This window comes from Madurella fahalii (assembly GCF_045866475.1).
Source record: "Madurella fahalii IFM 68171 DNA, scaffold_3, whole genome shotgun sequence".
NCBI lineage: Eukaryota > Fungi > Ascomycota > Sordariomycetes > Sordariales > Madurella > Madurella fahalii.
Genome location: NW_027263973.1, coordinates 2,829,230 through 2,849,620, shown reverse-complemented (window position 1 = coordinate 2,849,620; position 20,391 = coordinate 2,829,230). Strand labels below are relative to the sequence as shown.

Below are 20,391 nucleotides of genomic sequence, written 5' to 3'. Positions count from 1 at the left end.
GTTGCATTTGCCGCCGAATAAGGTAGGTCGAGGCATAGGGGTCAATACTCTTCCGGGTAATTCGTGGTCCAAGTGGTCCAAGGCACGAGAGGCCGGGCCGAGGGTAAATCTTTTGCCCCCCGGACTGACCCGCCTGGGGGGCCTTTGACGTTATCTAAACAAGCAACCTAAGTCGTCGGTGGCCCATAGAGCGTGCTGCGGCATTAAGGATCAAGCCAGTTGAGCGGTACAGAGGACCAATGGTCATGAGCTATGGACGTGTTTAAATAGCAATTCCTTCCCGCATTCTATCTCTAATACGTATTCATAAAACAGTATGCAATAAACTGACGCTTTTTAGACAAGGATAAACGTGTGGCGCCGGACCTTTGTCCGCTTATAATCCATCTTGCTTACGGCCTCCATCGGAAACTGGGATGCTTCCAGTCGAGATCCTGGACTTCCTGCTGCGACATGCCTGCGAGCTCTTCTTCGGCATTGCGGCCCTCGCGCGCCTTGTTGTCCCATTTCATCCAGAACAACATGATCGTAGCGATGATCAAAGTGGCCGTCACAGCCGCCAAGTTGAGGCCATTGCCGATGGGATATTTGGGTCCGTCCCACGGGAGGTAGCTCCAGGTGGAGATAAGGCCTCCCATGTTGCCCAACATCACTGTTGACCGCTGTTAGCACGGTAGGATTCTAATTGTAATCGAGATTTGCTCGATGAAGAGGGTGCTCACCATTCAAACCAATAGCGCTGCTCCGAGCGGTGTCCGAAACGACGTTGGCGCTCACTTGAGAGTTCGACAACGGTCCTACAGCGAAGAGGGAGCTGGAAAGGAAAAAGGTGGCAGCATAGCGGGCTGAGGTGTTCTGGGTACCCAGGAGCATGCTGTAGCCGACGATAACCAACGGCGTGCAGAGCATCATGAAGATTTGTCGGCGGTCGAAGCGCCAGCTGAGCAAGGGTAGAAGCAGCGTGAAGAAGGCTCCGACAGCGTAGGGCGGTACGGTTAACAGCTGCTGCATGACGGTCGTCTCGTTCGGGTAGATGGTGCGGACAATGGTAGGAGCAAAGAACGCCAACCCTTGCACCGTGATGTTGTTGAGCAGGAACATGACCGAGGTCGACATGGTGACAGGGCTGAGAATGCCCATGAGGAGCTTTTTCTTGTCCATCTTGTCAAGAACCTCGGTGGTAGCAATGCGCTCAGACTTGACGCGAGCAATGGCGAGCTCACGCTCCTCGGCAGTGAGCCACCTGGCCGTCTCGGGCCGGTCGGTGAGGGTGAAGAAGCTATGGAAACTGATGTTAGAAGCGGGCTGCGGATTGGAGGCGTGCAGTTAGTATGGCGACATACCTGATTATTGAGAGACCGCTGGTGATGATGCCCTCGACGGCAAAGATCATGCGCCAGCCCGTCAGGGAGCCAAAATGGTCGAGCGTAAGAATGGCCGACGCCAGGAGGCCGCCGAACGCACCAGCCAAGGGCGCCATGACGATGTAAAGGGACAGGCGGAAGGTGAGCTCGGAGCGGCGATACCAGCGCGACAGGTAGTAGGCGATGCCTGGCATCATGCCGGCTTCGAAGACGCCGAGGACGAAGCGGACGCCCGCAGCCTCAGAGAAGTTGTGCACGAAAGCAGTTGCGATGGAGGCAACACCGAAGCCGAGAGAGATGGCGGGAATGAACCAGCCGGGCCCGATCCATTTGCACATGATGTTTGACGGGATCTCGAACACGACATACGAGACGTAGAAGATGGAGAGAAGCGCATTGTAGTCGTAGCCCGTCAGGCCCAGCTCCTTCTCGAGGCCGGCAATCTTTGCATTTCCTGCTGGAGTGTCAGGAGCGAGCACGTACGAGATGCAGGCCGCGTCTTCGTACCGATGTTTGCTCTGTCAATGAAGCAGAACAGATAGAGGATCGAGACGGTCGGGACAATCATCAAGTCCAGCTTGGTGCGAAGGCGGGCCTCGGCCTTGGGGTCGAATTGGACCAGGGTCTGACCGAATCTAGATCGGTCAGCATCAGAAACCGCGATTCGTGATGTCGAGGTTCGGGTGGTCTTACTGGTCTGTGGTGCCGCCGGGGTTCTCGGACTGGACCGCTCCGGCCTTGTGGGAGCCGTCTGACGACGAGTCTCTCTTTTCGTCGGCCATTGCGCGGTCGTCGCTGGGAGATCACTCGTATAGGGGATGTCGTCGGTCGGACAAGGGTTCAACTCGACTCGAGGCTCGTCAGCTTGGTGATGGCGAAGAGGGAGCGACACGAAAGAGGACGGACAGATGCGCACCGGTCCTCTTTAACGTCAGCTGCGTCTCAAGGGAGGACGACGCTGGTGGCCGTGTGGTCCACCCCCATCGCCGCCCGCTGGGCGGGCTCCGTACGGAGCCCCATGGGGGATCCAAACGAAGGGTTGCCAAGATGGCGTTCCAAGCGCGCAGCTGAGAGCCGCACCTTGGGTAGCGGTGGCCACGGCAGTCGACCTCGGCAAGCTCCAGCGTGGCAATTGTCGTCTCGGGATGGCAGGCAGCGTGCAGCTTGCGCGGGGAGCGGACCCCAAGGAGAGTGTGCCGCGGGGGAAAGGATCCACGCCATATCCGGGGCGCCCCAGAAAGGCCTTGGAGTCATCGCGGGGATGTTCCCGCTTTTGCGTTTATTAACATGGAAGCTCCTCCGAACTGAGTTGGCTCCCAGACCCACTGTGGGCCTGTTGGCCGGGTGCTCACCACAGGTGTTGGCGTCCCTTATTAGTGGACTGCTCCATTACCCCGATTACAATACAGTATACTTGGCCCAACACGAGCCCAAAACGCGTTTTTGTTTGCTCCACGCAGAATTTGGATGGATATATGTTGGTCTGATGGAGCAAACCCCGCATCCCAAGACCGTGGTGCTCTCCAAGGTTTCTGTCCGCGTGTGGGGACGACATCCTCCAGCAGAACCTTTGCTTGCTCTCAACAGCCCCCAGCTTCGTGGCCGCCAAGCGTCATCCCCAACTCCCATGGGACCCGCATCCCCGGCGCTGCCAAGGTGCAACATTACGGCGCCAACCCCGGCATGGCATGCCGCCCGCAATTCCCGTGCTTGTTCGATTTGTAGGCCATGTGCAGCTTTTCTACACTAGCCAAGATATTTGCCCTAACTGTCCGGGCTTCCCCGCATCTTGATTGCTTGTCTTTCCAATTCCCCGCAGAAGCATGCTGTCTACACGACACCTAAGTGTACTGTAGTGTAGCTGAGATGGATCCATTTGTTGACGTGGAGCCAAATTCAGCATGTCTGGCGGGGAATGGGCCTAGCGTTAGAACCGAGGCAGTGAGACACAGCATTGGATGTATGTGTGTACAGTACCTAGTTTAGGCTCGCCAAGTCACCGACGACGGCAAGTCTAGCCTTTCCTGTCCCTCGCCAATCCGGCTGTGGAGGACCAGCAATCTCTCCACGTCGGCACTTGGCTCAGTGCTGGATATAGCGTTCTCAGTCACTAAAACACAGCCAACGCCTGGTGCTTGCGGCTCAACAGGGGCGGCTCTAAATCCCCGCACCACCACTGTCCCAGCGGGTAGCAATTGAATAGTGCATATCTGGATATTGAAGTCGGGCGAGGCGCACTGAGTAGCGGCTGTCAAAAGCGTGCCTTTGATCTCCATCAAAGTTGTCCTTCGCGATTTCGTCGCAATCCCTTTTCTCCAGCGTTTTCGCCAAACGAGCAGGTATCTCTGTCTAGGTAAGTAGTGGTCGAATTACCGACCACTTACCCGATGAGGGCACGACTCAAGTATCCAGGCGCCCTAGGGCTGGCTCATGCATTATGCTCTGCTCGTTGCAGACTTTGACGACTCGGCGCCCTAATCTTAACGAGGGACTTTCGTTCGTTCGTACACAACAGAGAGCCTAACATAAGAAAGCAGTCGGAAAGAACATAAAGCCTCAAAGTGACACGGAAGCAGCACGCCAGCAACTGTCATTCTACCCCAGAACCGACCTGACTTACCGTAGGCGCTCCATGAGGCAGAGCCAAGAAGAACATGTGGGGTTGGTGTCCCAGAGAATACATAGTACAGAAGTAGGTCGCAGTGAGAACTCCCAGGTCTCTACTAGGTAATTACCTTAGTCAGGTACTATCCATGCGGGGTTGAATGGAAGGCCCGGCAATTGTTACTCCAAAGGTGGCAGAGGCGAGAATCGAATATGACATCTCCAAGTTATTAATTGATAATCAGAAGCGTAAGGTACGCTAGCACCACCTTTCTGCTTAATTAGTAACAACCAAACTAACTGCTCTATGAAATAGAATCTTGTGTCCGTCACAATCATCATGATTCGATGACCTGTTATCTTTCCATTCTCGCTTTCAGATTCTGAGCTAAAGTGCGTTTTGCAATACAGCAGCAGCCCATCTACGGGCCTCTAAGTCGTTAATTCGTGCGATGGTTAGCGTCTCGGACATCTCGGTTCCATGCGGTCCCCAATCATCTGGGAACCCGAAAGGGACGGTTTCATCAGCGGCCCACCAGGATATTACCATGAGTCACCAGCTCTAACTGTTCAATCTACAGCTATGGGTATAAAAATTGGCTTGTATGCAACTTACTCTCTCACTTTTTCGTTCAACAAGCACAAACTTTGTCAGCATTGTTTCGTGACGTGACAGCCGGGTGCGAGCCGACGAACTGCGCCAGCAACGAGTGGCGCGGCAGCAACTAGCAAAAAGAGTGTACGAGAGTGTCTTCTCTCAGAATAAAACTTATTCAATAACTTGCTGGCCGAGGCGATGTAGATGGGCTGCTTGCCATGCAGAAACGGAGCAAACTGCCGCGCTTCTGACAGCCGCGGGCTAATCATAATGGGGCATCGGCCAAATCGGCCGCGTCTAGGGCGTCAAGCGCGTTTATTGACTATGAACGACCGCTTGATCCGTGACTCGGCATCTATTCGCTTGTCTATTAAGGACCAGCTTCCCCGTCCCAGTCCCTTTGGATCAGTGCAACTTCACCTGCAGCCAGCATAGAGCACAGTTCCGAACACCCTACAAGCTGACCGCCGACACTCACATCCTTCGTTAACACCATTACCCGGTCGCCGATCTCTTCCGAATCAACTACTACTGAGTGGCTAATCTCATCGAACACCCCGCTATCAGACTTTGGTCCAACAGCAAGTCAGGGAGCATGTCCACTCCTGTCCCATCAAGTCAGGACGGCGGGTCTCGCTAACTCGGTGATGGAGTTCCCTATGAGAAGGATAGCGAGGCGGCCCAAGCGGATTATGGCCGCATCGGCATCGTCGACACGGATTCTTCACTCCGGATGATTTATGGCTGGAAGGTGCAGCACACCCCCTCTTCTCCCTTCTTCCTCGCCTGAGCCATGTAGCGTGAAGAGCGGCGCTGAACGTACACCATGGAACATGGGTTGTTGCCTACATGGCAATGCTGTCGACTACGTTTCTCTTCGCTTTGGATAACACCATCGTAGGTAGTCTCACATTTACGTTGGCCCGTTCTCCATTACGTTGCCCTATTGACGGAATCATCATCGTGAATAGGTCGCCGATATCCAACCTGCAATCATCAACGAGTACGGCGACGTCGCCCTCCTGCCGTGGATTGGAACCGGCTTTGCCCTCGGCACTATGGCCATTCTCTCTTGGGGCAAGGCGTACGGCATCTTCAGTCTCAAGGCGCTCTACACCTTCAACATCCTCCTGTTCGAGGTTGGCAGTGTGCTCTGCGGCGCGGCGCCTAACATGCCGACCCTGATAGTAGGGCGCGTCATTGCCGGCATCGGTGGATCTGGCATGTATTCAGGAACAATGACATATGTATCTGTCTTGACTACCATGGAAGAGAGGCCAGCATACATGGCTGGCAGCACTGCCATCTGGGGAGGAACGGTCTTAGGTCCTCTGGTATGCCTCATTTGCCAATGGAACGCACCGGCTACATGCATCTCTACAAATTCCCTCCGAAGAAAAAGGTGCTAATTAGACATAGGTTGGCGGGGCTTTTGCGACGAGCAGCGCGACCTGGCGATGGGTCTGCACCCTGCATGTCCCCCTACAGCGTCTCTTCACTGACAGCTATTTTACTTTTAGGGCTTCTACATCAACCTTGTTGTCGGCGCCGTCTTCGCACCTGCGTATCTGCTCCTGTTTCTGTCCATAGACCCTCAGCCCGGCAAGACATACAAAGACAGGTGCAGAATGATGGACTGGCTGATGATGAGCGTATTTCTGGCTGGCTCTGCCTGCTTCACTATGGCCATTACTTTCGGCGGCAGCTTGTACCCCTGAGAATCCGGCACCTTGATTGGCCTGTGGACGGCGTCTGGCATCCTCTTGGTCGTGACGATCCTCCTTGTCAAGTTCCATCCGGGAGTGTCTAAGGAAGACAGACTGTACCCGGCCCATTTCCTGGGAAAACCGACCCTGGTGAACCTGCAGCTCCAAGTATTCTTGTCATCGGGGATTATTCTGGCAAGTTCTCTATGAGCTCTCATACAGACCACCGATTAATCTCTCATGTAGGCCATGACGTACTACATCCCGCTATTTTTCCAGTTCGTCCGAGCGAGTCAGATTCCCTGCGGTAGATGTGGATTGCTCGCCTCTAATAACGTTTCTAGGGGGATGGCCCGCTCGACGTAGGCATCAGGCTCCTCCCCTTGATTGTCTTCATGGTTGCGGTTTCCATGGTTAACGGTGTACTCATGGGAAAGCTGTCCTATATCTCGCCCTGGTACATTGTCGGGAGCGGCTTGGAGCTAGTAGGCGCCCTTATGTGTGCGTTGCCGGACCTGGAATGCCCAAAGTAAGATGCAGAAGGGAAACTGACGACCGACGGCGACAGACACCATCGGACAAGATACGCCGAATGCGAACATATACGGCTACACCATACTCATTGGCGCCGGAGCAGGTTGTTATATCGTCGCTGGCTTCCCCATCGCACAGTCCCTTGTTTCTGCCACGGACATTGCGAACGCCGTTGGAGCAATGACAATAGGTAAGGCAAATGTCCAAATGCCACGCTAAACGGCTGGACGTCAAGTGTATCCGGTTCCTGCGCTGACCATCCTTCTCCACAGCGCAGGATCTGGGCATGGTGATTTTCCCGCCATACCCGGAACGGTTTTCCACAACACTGCCATGCAAAACATCAGCCATGCTCTGTCGCATGTCCCGCCGGATGAAATCACGCAGTTGGTCGCCGGAACCAGCAGTGCTGCCTACAAAAGCCTGTCTGCGGCCGACAAGGCCGTTGTTGGCCCACAGATCACAAGCGCAATGGGTAACGTCTGGCTCATATATCTGATTGCCGCAGCTTTGAGCTTCCTGTTTTCGCTACCGCTTGGCGTGGGTGATGCGTCTAAACCTGCATTCCCAATGGCTGTTCCGCACTAATACATCCCCCATCGCGCAGAAGACAAAACTTGTGACATAGAGGTGAACGCCTCTACAAGCCGGGACGACTATGGGCGTTATTCGCATTCTTGTTGTTGGTGGGGCTCCGAGAGTTTACCTCATAATTATAAGCATACATACTGGTACTCACTAACATGGCAAATCTGGCTCTGGAACCTAGACAATTCATTTCAGAGAGGCAAGGTAAAGCACGGCTACCGAGTTCATAGTGATCCGAGGATACTACACAAAGGTACATGCACTGACAATACACGCTTTTCTTCGACACGTCCTATTGCGGCATGGCTATGGAAGCTAGTCGGAACAGGTCGTCCACCGCTGAACGTGATGTTTATTATCGTGTTTTATACACCGCAGCCTAGTACCTGCGGATTAGCCGCGTTACTGTTGATCGTAAGCAGGCGGCTAACCATAATTATTTCCAACTAAGCTATTCAGCCAACAGTCACAACGTTTCTTCACAGCGCATCGATAAATTTTTTTCCGGCTAAGTTCTAATCGTAACGTAATTAGGCGGATTCCCTAAGGGTGCCTAAGCTACGTGAGGAATGGACGGTATTAGACGTAGCTACAAGGCATCGGGCAGTATACCGGTGACGAGGCAACAAGCTCTGGAGTCAGTAACTTGCTCTGGATTACAACGAACTATCCAACAAGATCGACGCTTGCTATGGATCGGTGCTGCTACTGAATTCAGGGTGCTCGGATCTGCTTTATACCGCTCGGACCGCCGACTCGGCCAGATAGATTACCTAGATTAACCGCCTGCTCCCTGTAAGGTGATCGCTTAATAAATGATCCGGCATCTAAATCTGAACCCTCGGTAGGTGCCGAACGGCCAAGAGCAATAAAAGGCGGACGAACCCCGACCGCTCTCTGCACAATTGAAAGCTGGGGTAGCAGACCAAGCTGTGCTACGGACAGACAGCAGCAAGATGAGAGTATTACAACTCTGCCTCTCTGTGGCGATTACTAGCTATGGCCATCCTTTTGTTGCCGCGCAGACGGCTACCGGAGCAGAGGAAACAACGACGAGTCAGTTAAACCACCCCAAACGCCTAAACATCCAGAAAAAAAACACATCTAACAAACCAACAGCCATGGTTGATCCCGCAGACCTCACCTATCCCACCACGCTCACAACTATCTACTCCACAACCTACACCGACGCCGCCGCCGTAACTGTCGACCAAGTCACCGTCATCGACCCCTGGCCTACCTCGCCGGACCCAGAATCCGCGCCCTACATCAAGACCGAGACGCAGATCACGCAGCGCACCGTCTCCGCCGCCGGCGCAGCCCCCACCGTCACAAACATCACGGCCACCGCGATCTGGACCCTCTGGACCATCCAGGCCTTCGACATGGTCCCGTACGAACCGCCCGCGTGCCCCGGACCGGACGGGTGTTCGTACCCCAGCATCAAGCCGCACTGGAAGTGCCTGGAGAGCCATCTCGAGACGCGGTGCTACAGGCAGTGCCTGCTCAAGAACTGGATGTGGTGGTGCCGGCGGAGCGGCGAGGCCGAGGGGGACGGCCTGGGCCCCGTGGGCAGGGTGTGTGCGGGGACGAACACCACCGTCGCGGAGTGGGAGCCGCTGCTGGAGCCGTGCGACCATACCGATATGAAGCCCGGCTGCTCGATCTGTCCCGGGTATGAGGGGGAGTAATTAGCCGGTGATATTTTGAAGGGGGGAGGGAGGTTGGGTGGCTAGGTGTGGATAGATGGAAATCGCAACAATGCGGTTCGGCTGTGACACTGGTTATTTTTCTAGCTGCATCCTTTTAAGCTATCAATAGCGGGCAACATTGGATCGTGTGATGAAAAAGAACTGTCGCTAGAGTTGCTGTTGCGAGAATCCGCACAAAAAGCGGTAACAAGCGTCATAACGTGTGATGAAGTTGACAAATTCAACATTTCTTTCCCACACCTGTGTAGGTTACATACTTCATGAGCCGCATTATTGATGCGATGTAAGTCTCTGAGTCCCCTGGTGATGCCATTAACCCCCCTACAACACCGCACTCGACACTTACCTCCCAAACGAGATATCAACTGACTAGAAAAGGTTAACTGAACAGCCCTATTGTAGATCATAAATGGGTTGGACTCGTTGGAGTAGATTAGTCCGTGACATTTCCAATCCAAACTGTCATAGATTTCCTGCCAAAGTTCATTCTCCGACCATCAAGCTTACTATATAAGTATCATAGGGGAAATTTTAGGCTCCCCTCTCTATCGTCAGGCGCATATGGGTCAGAAGCTAGCGTAGAGAAATGTCTTAGAATAACCTTGCAGCCCGTACAGTTCCTGTAAGCCTTATTGGGACATAGATATAGCCTTCTGCAGAGGCGTCGACTCAGCCACCGTTAGAGAGGTTTGTGCCTCAATTGCCGAAGCCACCGAGGGTCCAGGGCGGGGGCTTTGGGTGCGAGAGACTTGGCATCGTTAACTTCGTCGTCTTACATCAAGGCGGATGGAAGGACGGTAAAGGTGTTACTAGGAAGTCGCCGGAGGTGTAAGTGATGGAAGCTGATGATGGGAGTCTCTCCATTCTCTGAGAAAATATGGTGAAGTTCGTGAAGCTCTGATCCAAGGCTTTGCCTTTTTGTCTCCAGTGTGGCGTTCCCAAGCCAATGGCGGGTGCGTCGAAACGAGCTAAGAAGCGCCAACCAAGAGGCGGAGTATGCGCGTCGACCCCACGCGGGTTGTACAGTACAACGTGGCACCTCAGCCATACTTAGGCCTGGACCCCCCCTGGACAAAGTGGATTGAGAAGGCTTCAAGCTGATCATTGCGATTCTCGTCAAACGGAAGGAATGGCAACACCACGGATGTCGTTCCGCCCATGGATCCATTGAGCATCACATCGGCCGTCGTCGGCCTTCTCACGGCAACAGGCAAAGTTTATTCCCTTCTTGAAGGGCTTTCTTCGATTCGAAATGCGCCGACAACCATCCGAGATGCGCAAAAGGAGGTCCGGCATGCCGAAATCGCCTTGCGTTCGATCCAGCGGTTGCTCTACCGCCTTGATACGCCAAATCCCCGTCGGGGGTTGATCCAGGTTGATGAGCTTCGAATCACTCTTGCTGATGCGATGCTAGTAACTTCAGCCTTTGAGACCTTGCTTCAACGTCTGGCTGGCCAAGCTAGAGTTCGGGTCGCCATCTCGTGGGTCACGATCTCCAAGCAGATCGACGAACACGTCGCAAGGATAGGGCGCTACCAGCAGTCCTTGATGCTGATGATGAGTATATTGCAATGGTGAGTGGTGGAAAATGACTTTCGCTTTGCTTCAAGTTGACGGTATCCGCAGTGACTCGGATGTCGAAGCGTACCAGAGTCAAGAGAAGCTGCAGAGCCTGATCGAGAAAGTGCTTGCGCAAAACACGGAGCTAAGGCAGAAACTCGTTGAGTCCGACGACTCGTGTGCCGCCCAAAGCATAGCAACTCGACACCCAGAAGATGATAATGCTACTGTTCGGCTGCGGCAGAATGGTGATGCTTCAACCATCAGGGGCATTGGTCGCACTCACTCGGTACGGAGCACCATCAGCAACTTCGGCGGCGGACTCATCAAGTTTGCCTTTGAGAATATCCTCGAACAGTCGCGGGTATACCGCAAGAATGCGAACCAGCTAGAGTGTGACCGCTCGTTCGTCAGTAGTGCCCAACGGTCGCACGCCTGGTCCGCATTTTCGGGTTACAGCCTAGCAGATATCTCTGTGATCTCAGTCATCGCTATGCCACTAACAACACTTGATATTGCGAATGGGAAGTACTACCTCATCCATACCGCGGATGAATCCTTAGTGGAGCCAGAGGGCGGCACCCTGGCAATCAACCATTTTGGCCTCGAAGTTTCGCCGAATCCCCCCGGCTCTGAGTCCATAGATGGTTGTGTAACACCGACCAATGACCAACCCGTCCAACCCGTATTGTCGGGGAATATTTTGGATGATGTTTCGGCAGAGCATACGCTGCTCGGTCGCTTAGCATCAGCAGGTTCCGGGACCGAAACCGTGACGACAACGGACCGGGTAAAAGATGACGAACTACGCCGAAACAGCGTCGAGGATAGAAAGACGGTTCATGGTCCGGAGTCCTCTAGCAGTGGTTCAGGTTCTACGCCGCTGCCGTCACACTCCGTAGCCTCGGAGAATGTTTCGAACATCGACGACACCGGATCTCTTTCTGAGACTGATGGGCTGTCGGATGAAGAGCTATGGCTTCATTGTAAGGGATGTGGTGCGGTAAGAAGCTCCGTTTGATATACTACCCGGTGCAGTTTCGCGGCAGCCATTAACTCCGAATTGGGAATTAGATTATCGAGGCAGGAAAGGCGTTCGAACTAGGTCAGTCGAAATATCTCTTACAACCGGGCACTTGAGTTTAACACTAGATTACTAATTGGAGCTAACTGACGACAGGTGGAAACCATTGGCACATTGATTGCTTTCGATGCGGAATCTGCGGCGTGCAAATCGATAACGACTCAGACCTGCTCCTCCAGGGAGATGGATCGCTCATTTGCAACAACTGCGTATACAACTGCTCACAATGCCGAAGCAAGATCATGGATCTCGCGATCTTGGTTGGAGACGAAGCCTTTTGTACTGAATGTTTTCGATGTCGGAAATGCAAGCGCAAAATCGAGAATCTCCGGTATGCTATGACAACGCGCGGCATATTCTGCATCCGATGTCATGAGGCTCAGTCGTCTCGGAGAGGAAGGCTAAGTTGGCCCAAGACGAAGCTGGCTCCGACATTGGAAGAACACAACCACGGGCCGGAAGATGTCGATGACGCTGAAGAGTTGAGTCAGGATGCGCCGACTCGTGTCGGTCATCGAAAATCCTCGGTACGCTAGGACAGCGCCCAGTCCTTCGCTGGGAAAGGTTACTGGGGCCACCGCCAAACTGGATTTGAGAATAGGCCGCCTAAGGAAGAGCTGGATGGTGCAGAGCTATAGCCATGGAACTTGATATCAAATCCCGCCCAAGGCGTCAAATTCGTACGAGAACGTCTCTCGTGGATGATAATTTATAGCTAAGGAGCCAAAGGGTTGTATTGAAGATGTGCAATGACTCCAGTCCCATTGTTGAAATCCGCAACAATAATCATCTCACTAAGGCCCTCAATACTCTTCACGAACGCCATACGGCGTAAGATCCTCGTTTACGTAGTAGTTCCTGTTTCCCACTGACCCGGCCGGACACCCGCGCGGTCTTGGACGAAGATAACGAGTTGTTCTCGGATCTATCGACCGTACTACTCTGGCGTTGGAGGAAAGTCACAGTTACCGGGACAAGGAGATCCAAGGATGCGGATCTTGCAGAGTTGAACGAAGCAACCGGAGCCGCCGCCTTCTCCGCCGACCTGAGTACAGCAGCGACAGTTCTGTTTCACCCAGGAGGAAACAGGAGTACAGCTAAGGGCTATCTTGGCCCATTGCATTTGATAGGCAATTTCAGCGAAGATATTCGTACTCAGGTTATCCGAGACCAGTCACAATTGCCGGCGTAAAACATTTAACTGAGGCATTTTCAAGGCTCATGTCCTGTCACACCGTGCTCAAACATGGCTCCAGCCCTCTCTTATCATATCCGCCCCCTTCGCAGCAATGAATGGAACAGAAATACACATCGACACTCACATAGCTACAAAACAAAGGCCGGGAGGGGGAAGAGGCAGGGCTTCCGAGAACCCAGACAAGGTTAAGAGAATATATCCAGAGATAGCTTCCTCTAATTAGAGGGAGATCACTTCATACGTAAGATAGCTTCCAGAATAAGTGTACAATACCTAGCGGGGATGGGGAGGTGAGTCTTGATCATCACGTTACCATACCTGACCTATCGCCGAGCATTAGCAATAGCACATCTACTAGTAAGATAATGTCGCCTGGTTCAGTGTCAGGATGTCGTCCGCATTCCGGAATTGTCAGCGCTGGGATATACGGTCTATGTAGTGGCAGATGCCCCCTTCTCCTGCTATGTACGTAAAGAAAAAGGCATAGAATTGGATACTATCTAGATAGCGATCGAGAGTATGAGTACCTTAGCCTATAGAGCCCACAAACGAAGCGTCTGACTCGCAAAACCTTCACCTATATTCAGGCAGTGCTGCAGAGGTCCCGGATGCATTGACATCTCATTTCCATTGTGTTACAATGGCTCGGAGACGGCACCCTTGTTCTGGTAGAGCTAAGTCTGTGGCGAACCGCTACCTGCGTTGTGTAACAGTAGGAGGGGCGAATAACTGGCTGAAGACTCACCGCCCAAATGCCAGCAGGGATACAATTCAGCCTGGAGGGGTGGTGTTGATGGAACATCGGTCTGGATGCAGTTGGGAAATTGTACCCAAATTAGCCGACTTCGCATGCAATGCCCTTGCTGCTGAGGCACAGATATATACAGCAGCAAAAGTACCTTGCCTAGCTACCCCGCGAATGCGTGTCTTTGGGATTGCTCTGTACTCAAGTATATAGTGAACGGCTTCGACAGTCGGGCCGGACTGGTCGTTGAAGGTTCCCTTCGTAGCGGAGCTCTCCATTCCCTCTGGCAGATTGTCATACGTACGTGGGAGCACGCAGAGGAAAATCCGTTCAACGACGGCCTACATATCCGGTGCCAAAAACTACAAATATCTAATCGGTAGATTAAAGGTTTCAATGGCGCGGTTACTCCTTCATCTGGCCTTAGCTCTCAAGGTGTTGGGAGCATTGAGCCTTGTCACAGCCACGAATGTGAATGAGCATGCCGCAGGTATCCTGCAACACCTATCAATTGGGAGTTACATGGGAGCATAGACTCACGCCTTTACAGACTTCCCAGCTGCCGTCGAAAGAGTCGGAGACAGCCCTGGTCTCTTTGACTTCGAGAAGCTCCAATTGACAGACGACGTGCTGGCCAACCTTACGAAATACTACGACTCCCAAGTCGTTTCAGCAATATCCTTCTCTGTATTCCCACAGGCGCTGGAAGAATCTCATGAGAAAGGTACTGAGGTGCGGTGTAAAACCTATCCAGGCGATCGTGAATGGCCGTCGGACGCAACATGGCGCCTGTTCAACGTGCTCCTCGGCGGCAGGCTGATCAAGAGCGTCCCGGAAGCCGCCATTTGCTACCCAGAGTGGGGGAACTACTCCACTTCTGCATGCCAGGCCCTGACAGGTAGCTGGAACAATTCCACCCTTCGGTATGCACTTCTATCTCAAGCCGAGGTAATCGCGCCAGAACGCGAGCATGGCTTACACAGCGTAGAATTAACCACCCCCTCTCGATCCGCTCGATCCTCTTTCAAGGAATGACCTGCATGCCACCCAGCTACACGGCCGCATTCCTGGGGAACAACGGCACCTGCACGGTCGGCGGGTTTCCCGAGTACAGCATCAATGTGACCAACGTCGCGCAGGTCCAGCTGGCCGTCAACATTGCACGGGAGCTGAATATCCGGCTTGTCATCAAGAACACGGGACATGATTTCGGGGCCAAATCTACAGGCAAGGGCGGGTTGAACGTGTGGACGCACCATCTAAAGGATGCCAAATTCTACCCGGAGTACAAGACCGACAGTTACACTGGTCCGGCATTCAAGCTCGCCGCGGGAATCCAGGTTCTAGACGCGAACAGGCTCGCCAAGGAACATGACGTGACGCTGGTTGGCGGTGAAGGAATTGTTGGTATTCGATAGCCAACGGACATCAGATTACGTGGGCTAACCATGCTTGCAGACGGTGGGCTTCATTGGTGGATACATCCAAGGCGGCGGCCACTCGCCCCTGACATCGATCTACGGCATGGCCGCCGACCACGTACTCTCCATCCAACTCGTAACCGCCGACGGCCGCTTCGTGACCGCTGACGCGAAGACTAACTCCGACTTATTCTGGGCTCTGCGCGGTGGCGGCGCCGGAACCTATGGGGTGGTGACCTCCATGGTGGTCAAAGCCTTCCCCAAGCTCAAGGTCACCACCATGCGGTACAACGTCACCACCAACGAGAACTTCACCAAGGACAAATTCTGGCAGATGCAAAAGGCCTACGTTGATGGCTTCCAGCAGTACGCCGACTTGGGTTACTACTCGTACTACCGTATCCGCCACTCGGGCAGCGAGATCATGCACGACATGACCTCCATGGTCGCTCCCAACACCACGGAATCACAGTTCCGCGCCACCATGGCCCCGCTCTTCGCCACCTGGGATTCCCTCGGCGTCCCCTTCACCCCGGTGATCCGCGAGTACGACAACTACCCGGACGCATGGTACGAGGGCTTCCCGCAGGAGGTCTGGATGTGGGCGATGCGCCAAGCCTCTCGCTTCATCCCGCGCAACGTCCTTGCCGACGCTTCTCAGCGTACCGCCGTCATGGATTCCATTCGCGGCGTATTCGACGAGGGCGCCAACATGGTCATGTTCAACATCCGCAACCCGCCGGGGAGCGCATCCATCGACAACGCCGTCAACGCGGCCTGGCGCGACGTGCTCATGTTCGCCATCATGTTCGTTACCTGGAACGTCACGGACCCGGCACCCTACGTGACGCAGCTGTCCAGAAATCTGACGTACGAGTGGAATCCAAGGTGGAAGGCGCTGACCCCCGGGTCCGGGACGTACATGTCCGAGTCGGATTACATCGAGCCGCAGTGGCAGGAGAGTTTTCATGGGGAAAAGTACCCGCGGTTGTTGGAGATCAAGAAGAGGTGGGATCCCCAGGGGGTGTTTTATGCGACGAATGCGGTGGGCAGCGAGGAGTGGGAGTTGGAGGGGGAGAAGATCATGGGTCATTTGCCCAATCAGAATAGTAGGCTTTGTAGGAAGTAGGAGTACCTTGCTTTGGGAGTATTGATGTTGGGAGCTGGGAAACCGTAAATGGTCTTCGGGTAGTAACGTGACGGGCTAATGTTGGATTGGCGAGAAGCGGGCCGCCCGTCGAACCAGATCCCAGTTTGACGTTGCCACGAGACAGTGCAACCATGCTCGTCGCTGTCAGCGGGATATAGCTCTCGCTCGACAATGGTGTGCGGTACGGCGTCGGCCTACCGGGGTACCAGATCGGTATGTAGAGGTGCTCAAGTGAGACTGGTTTGCGAGGCCGGTTGCGACAACAGCGCCGGCCCCAATCTCCTCCAGGTCGTCCACCACCCGCAGAGTATGGCGCAGGACCGTCAGATTCAGTCAAAATAGCCATAGGTGTCTCCTTTCAAAACAACTTTTTGCAAAGCCAATCTTGGTGCTCAACACTAGCGCACAGTCTGCACACTTTCCCGTCTAGATCAATGTGTGACGACGCAACGCAATCCAGGTTTGATACAATCGGGAAAAATAGGTATCGCGATACGGACATAGATAAAAGTCTTTTGGTGGTATTGAGCCGAGTGCGTCTGTGTGGTTCCGAGAATCTCGCAAGCCGCACGGGCCACAATTCGATAGGATACCGTTGGGTCTTGTGCTCTTCCCTATGGTACTTCTTCTCTCCAACAAAGGGTGATAGATAAGCCATCAGGAAAACGTCGGGGTACACGCTCCAAGAAATATCTGAAGGTAAATCCCCAAGAGCTTTTGTACACAGAGGTTTCTGAATGCTTTAAGAGAGAAATTACCTGTCTGTTGTGACAGCTGACTTTGGCTTTGCCCGAGCCTACGTGTCCAAAGAGTGCCTGCCAGGTTTGCCCACATCTCTCCTCTCGCAAGCACACGCCGCATACTGCATGTAGTAGTACTCCGGCGACAGCGACAACGGCGACAACGGCAACCGATAGGAATTCACACGGCCGCGATTCGCTGCAGCCGCGATCATGGATATGACGGTGCAAGGTGATGCGAGAAGGAAGAACCTCACACGCCCTGCCCACACGGCGGCAGCGGCCACCGCGGCTCGTAGCGGGCGGCAAGCCTGCAATGTCTGCCGTGACCGCAAAGTTAGATGCGATCGGGCTGAGCCGAACTGCGGTCACTGCGTACGGTTGGGTCAAAAGTGCGTTTACGACGGGAACCCCGGCCGTGATGCCTTGATACTCCAGCTCCAGGCTCGACTGGGTGAGTCCCCTAGTCATATATTCCTCGTATATATCGGGGAGGTCCCTGCCATCCTGACCTACGTAGCAAGGGCCGAGGCCTGCCTAGCCATCTCCCACCCCGCGACATTCCTACTACCTGTCCCGACGACATCGTCATCAGCACCGGACCTTAGGGACACATCGGCATTCACAGCCGAACCGGTATGGCAACCAGTGGCTCATCAGCCCACACTGTCGGCAACCAACAACCAGGAATCCTCCGTTGACCCCAACGTCGGTAATGAGCCTCACGGAACAGTGACCGGCCAAGGTCCGGGCAGCCTCCACTTGTCTGAGTCTGGGTTTGATGAGGCCGATTTGTTTAGCAATGTAAACACAGGTCCAGACCTTATAGGACCCGTCTTTGACTGGTATGTGTTGCTGAGGGCGTGCTACTACTGTAAACACGGTACCTGCCGCATCCCTAGACGCCATTCTTAATGACTTGAAGTCATGGTCAAGGTGCCGAGATAATGACTGGCTTCGACGCCCGTTACTGATCTCTCATTTCTATGATACAGGCCGACAATTTTTTCCGAAGCAGCCACGGTTCCCCCGGCGACAACTACAGCTAAGCTACCTTCATCATCCTCTGATACGCTCGCGGGCATAGGAGGTACTAGCAGCGGAAGCGGCGTGGGTGTCACCGCAGCAGATTTGGCAGCATCGTATTGTGATCTCTGTGTTCCCATAAGATTGCCCCGACCCCAATCTAACAAATTACTCTGCAGACATCAGATATACTTCGACGACATCTATCCAACCCTGCCCATAATATGTCGAGAGCGATTTGACGCGGAGTTGGCGAGAGATCCAAGCTACAGTCCTCTCTGCGCCCTGAGTCATGCCGTAGCTCTGGTTGCGGCAGCCATGTCGCCCATCTATACCCATCTGCAGGAATCTTGTTACAGTTTGGCACGGACCTATCTCGACCTCTGTGAACGTCAGGATGAGGGCGTTGACCTAGCCAACTTGAACGTCTTCCAGGCCCTCCTATTCACCATGCGGTACGAGATTGTGGGAAAGAGGCTTACAAGGGCCTGGATGACACTGGGCGGAGCCATCCGGTTGTCCAACGTACTGAACCTACACCAGATGGATAAACACAGATCAAATAGCGCCGATGTGCCGGATCTGCAAATGGTGCTCCCGAGGACACAGGACTGTGCGTTGCTCGAGGAGAGAAGGCGCTCGTTCTGGGCTCTCTTTATTCTGGAAAGCTATGCGAGCACTCGCTCGGGGCTCCCCTGCCAACTGGGCAACCCGCAGGTGAGAAAAATGCATTTCTTTGGGCTATCTTACAGATTCGACCAACGCGTTCTCGTCGTATGAGGTTTGTGGACGGAGCCTGAGAGACATCGGCTGACGTTGTTCTTCCTTGTAGTCCTTTGATGTCAACCTACCCTCACCCGGGCATATGACATCTGAGTTCGTGGCAGCGCCAATACCATTTCTCCGAGACGTCTCAATGCTTACGGCCGGGTCTCCCCTTTCCTCGTATGCCTGCTGCGTCCTGATGGTCGATCTAGCGCTCAGGTGCTTCGACCACAGCAGGACTACTAGCAACGCGGATGGAGAGCAGAAAAGGTTTCTGGGATCGCCACTACGCCCTGGTCAAGGTTACGAACGAACGCGCTGCCCTGCTGCATCCGCATCTCACCGCCAAAGCCGTCCGTGAGGATCCGATTGCCTTCACCGCCCATCTTAACCTGTGCGCCGTGGAGATCTACTTCCACGAAGCTGCCATCAACCAGTTGCAGAGACAAGGGCTGTCGGTCGCCATGGCCGCTGATAGCCGTAAGCGCACCACGGCCGTGGCGTTCAAGATCGCCAACACAACGAGGTTGGTGTGGCCCGCGCAGCGATCAGAGGTACGTCGGCATATCTCTCTCGACCCTTGCTGCCACATGTCCCCACATCTTTCAATGTTGATTTGGGTCTAACGATTCCTGTTGTACTAATCTATTGTGTGATCTCAGCGGGATTTCTTCGCTCTTCAAGCGACGTTTGTCGCGTGGCCTCTAGTCATGGCCATGACTGCGCTCAGCAGAGATTTAGTCTCGTCCCAAGACGCAACGATTAGTGGAGTTGCCGACAATCTACGTCTTCTCCTCAATGCGCTAGACCAAGTCGAGGACCCGGCAGGCTACTGGCATGCACGCACATCCAACATATTGGCCGCGTTGAGTCAGTGGAAAGAGAGTCAGAGCGGCTTGGGTTTCCCCGTCTGACGTACCCGGCGTCCGGACTTTCCACGAGTCGGATGATGTAAAGCTCACATTGTGATGTGCTTAGGGGGGCTTACTATCGAAGACCGCGTGGCTGCTGTCGGCTTCTAGAAACTCCTGCTTTTGTTGACTAAGGTACCCTGGGTAAAGTAGCTTTGTTGAGAGTAGCGGGGATCTCGTGGATGCTGTAGAAGTGGAAGGGATGTCCTCGGTTCCGCCCGAATCCAAAAGATTGGACACCTTGGCAGAGCGTTCAACCGATGGGCTGAGTCGAGTGGAAATCGTGATCTCCATTAGTCTCCATTATCTTGTATCCGGCGTCATGGTCGGCCAGCATCGGGCCAGGCCAGCGAGGCCACTACAGCGCCAACAGCCAACCGAAAGTAGTTGCGAGATAAAGTTCAATTTGGCCGCTCTACAAGTTATGCTTTGGTGATTAACGCAGGTAGTATTCGGCATGCGTCGAGGGGTGTGTCCTGGAGGAGCAAGTGTCGGGGTCGCAGGGGTCGTGTCCCTCGGTAAGCGATAGTTACGGTATCGATTACTACTTATTAATCGCCGAGGCCCTGTATAGATACCTCAACATGCTACTATCAATAGGATAGATCCTCGCGAAGACTCCGGTTGATGATTTTAAGAAAACTGTGCGCTCGACGGCACTTCACCAGTTTCCGATGGACAGGAC

At 53.9% G+C, this 20,391-nt stretch overlaps 6 protein-coding genes across 6 annotated transcripts; 5 read left to right on the top strand and 1 right to left on the bottom strand.

The window, feature by feature from the left end:
* Positions 1-392: 392 nt before the first annotated feature.
* On the bottom strand, positions 393-2,146 carry MFIFM68171_06306 (Major facilitator superfamily (MFS) profile domain-containing protein; the record flags this gene model as incomplete). The annotated part of the gene is made up of 5 exons (XM_071061726.1): positions 393-652; positions 723-1,279; positions 1,344-1,818; positions 1,872-1,999; positions 2,058-2,146. The coding sequence occupies 5 exons, from the start codon at positions 2,144-2,146 to the stop codon at positions 393-395; spliced, it is 1,509 nt and encodes a 502-aa protein (XP_070917827.1).
* Positions 2,147-5,415: 3,269 nt separating this feature from the next.
* On the top strand, positions 5,416-7,394 carry MFIFM68171_06305 (Major facilitator superfamily (MFS) profile domain-containing protein; the record flags this gene model as incomplete). The annotated part of the gene is made up of 10 exons (XM_071061725.1): positions 5,416-5,463; positions 5,538-5,900; positions 5,986-6,027; positions 6,087-6,187; positions 6,386-6,467; positions 6,519-6,560; positions 6,617-6,773; positions 6,841-6,996; positions 7,079-7,095; positions 7,194-7,394. The coding sequence occupies 10 exons, from the start codon at positions 5,416-5,418 to the stop codon at positions 7,392-7,394; spliced, it is 1,209 nt and encodes a 402-aa protein (XP_070917826.1).
* Positions 7,395-8,515: 1,121 nt separating this feature from the next.
* On the top strand, positions 8,516-9,085 carry MFIFM68171_06304 (uncharacterized protein; the record flags this gene model as incomplete). Its single annotated transcript, XM_071061724.1, has 1 exon — positions 8,516-9,085. The coding sequence occupies one exon, from the start codon at positions 8,516-8,518 to the stop codon at positions 9,083-9,085; it is 570 nt and encodes a 189-aa protein (XP_070917825.1).
* Positions 9,086-10,264: 1,179 nt separating this feature from the next.
* Positions 10,265-12,286, top strand: MFIFM68171_06303 (LIM zinc-binding domain-containing protein; the record flags this gene model as incomplete). Its single annotated transcript, XM_071061723.1, has 4 exons — positions 10,265-10,680; positions 10,733-11,669; positions 11,741-11,771; positions 11,847-12,286. 4 exons carry the CDS (start codon positions 10,265-10,267, stop codon positions 12,284-12,286), a joined length of 1,824 nt encoding a protein of 607 aa, XP_070917824.1.
* A 1,803-nt stretch (positions 12,287-14,089) lies between these two features.
* MFIFM68171_06302 (FAD-linked oxidoreductase ZEB1) lies at positions 14,090-16,243 on the top strand (the record flags this gene model as incomplete). The annotated part of the gene is made up of 4 exons (XM_071061722.1): positions 14,090-14,183; positions 14,244-14,616; positions 14,682-15,096; positions 15,152-16,243. The coding sequence occupies 4 exons, from the start codon at positions 14,090-14,092 to the stop codon at positions 16,241-16,243; spliced, it is 1,974 nt and encodes a 657-aa protein (XP_070917823.1).
* A 974-nt stretch (positions 16,244-17,217) lies between these two features.
* MFIFM68171_06301 (uncharacterized protein) lies at positions 17,218-19,817 on the top strand (the record flags this gene model as incomplete). Its single annotated transcript, XM_071061721.1, has 2 exons — positions 17,218-17,458; positions 19,774-19,817. 2 exons carry the CDS (start codon positions 17,218-17,220, stop codon positions 19,815-19,817), a joined length of 285 nt encoding a protein of 94 aa, XP_070917822.1.
* Between the last annotated feature and the right edge of the window lie 574 nt (positions 19,818-20,391).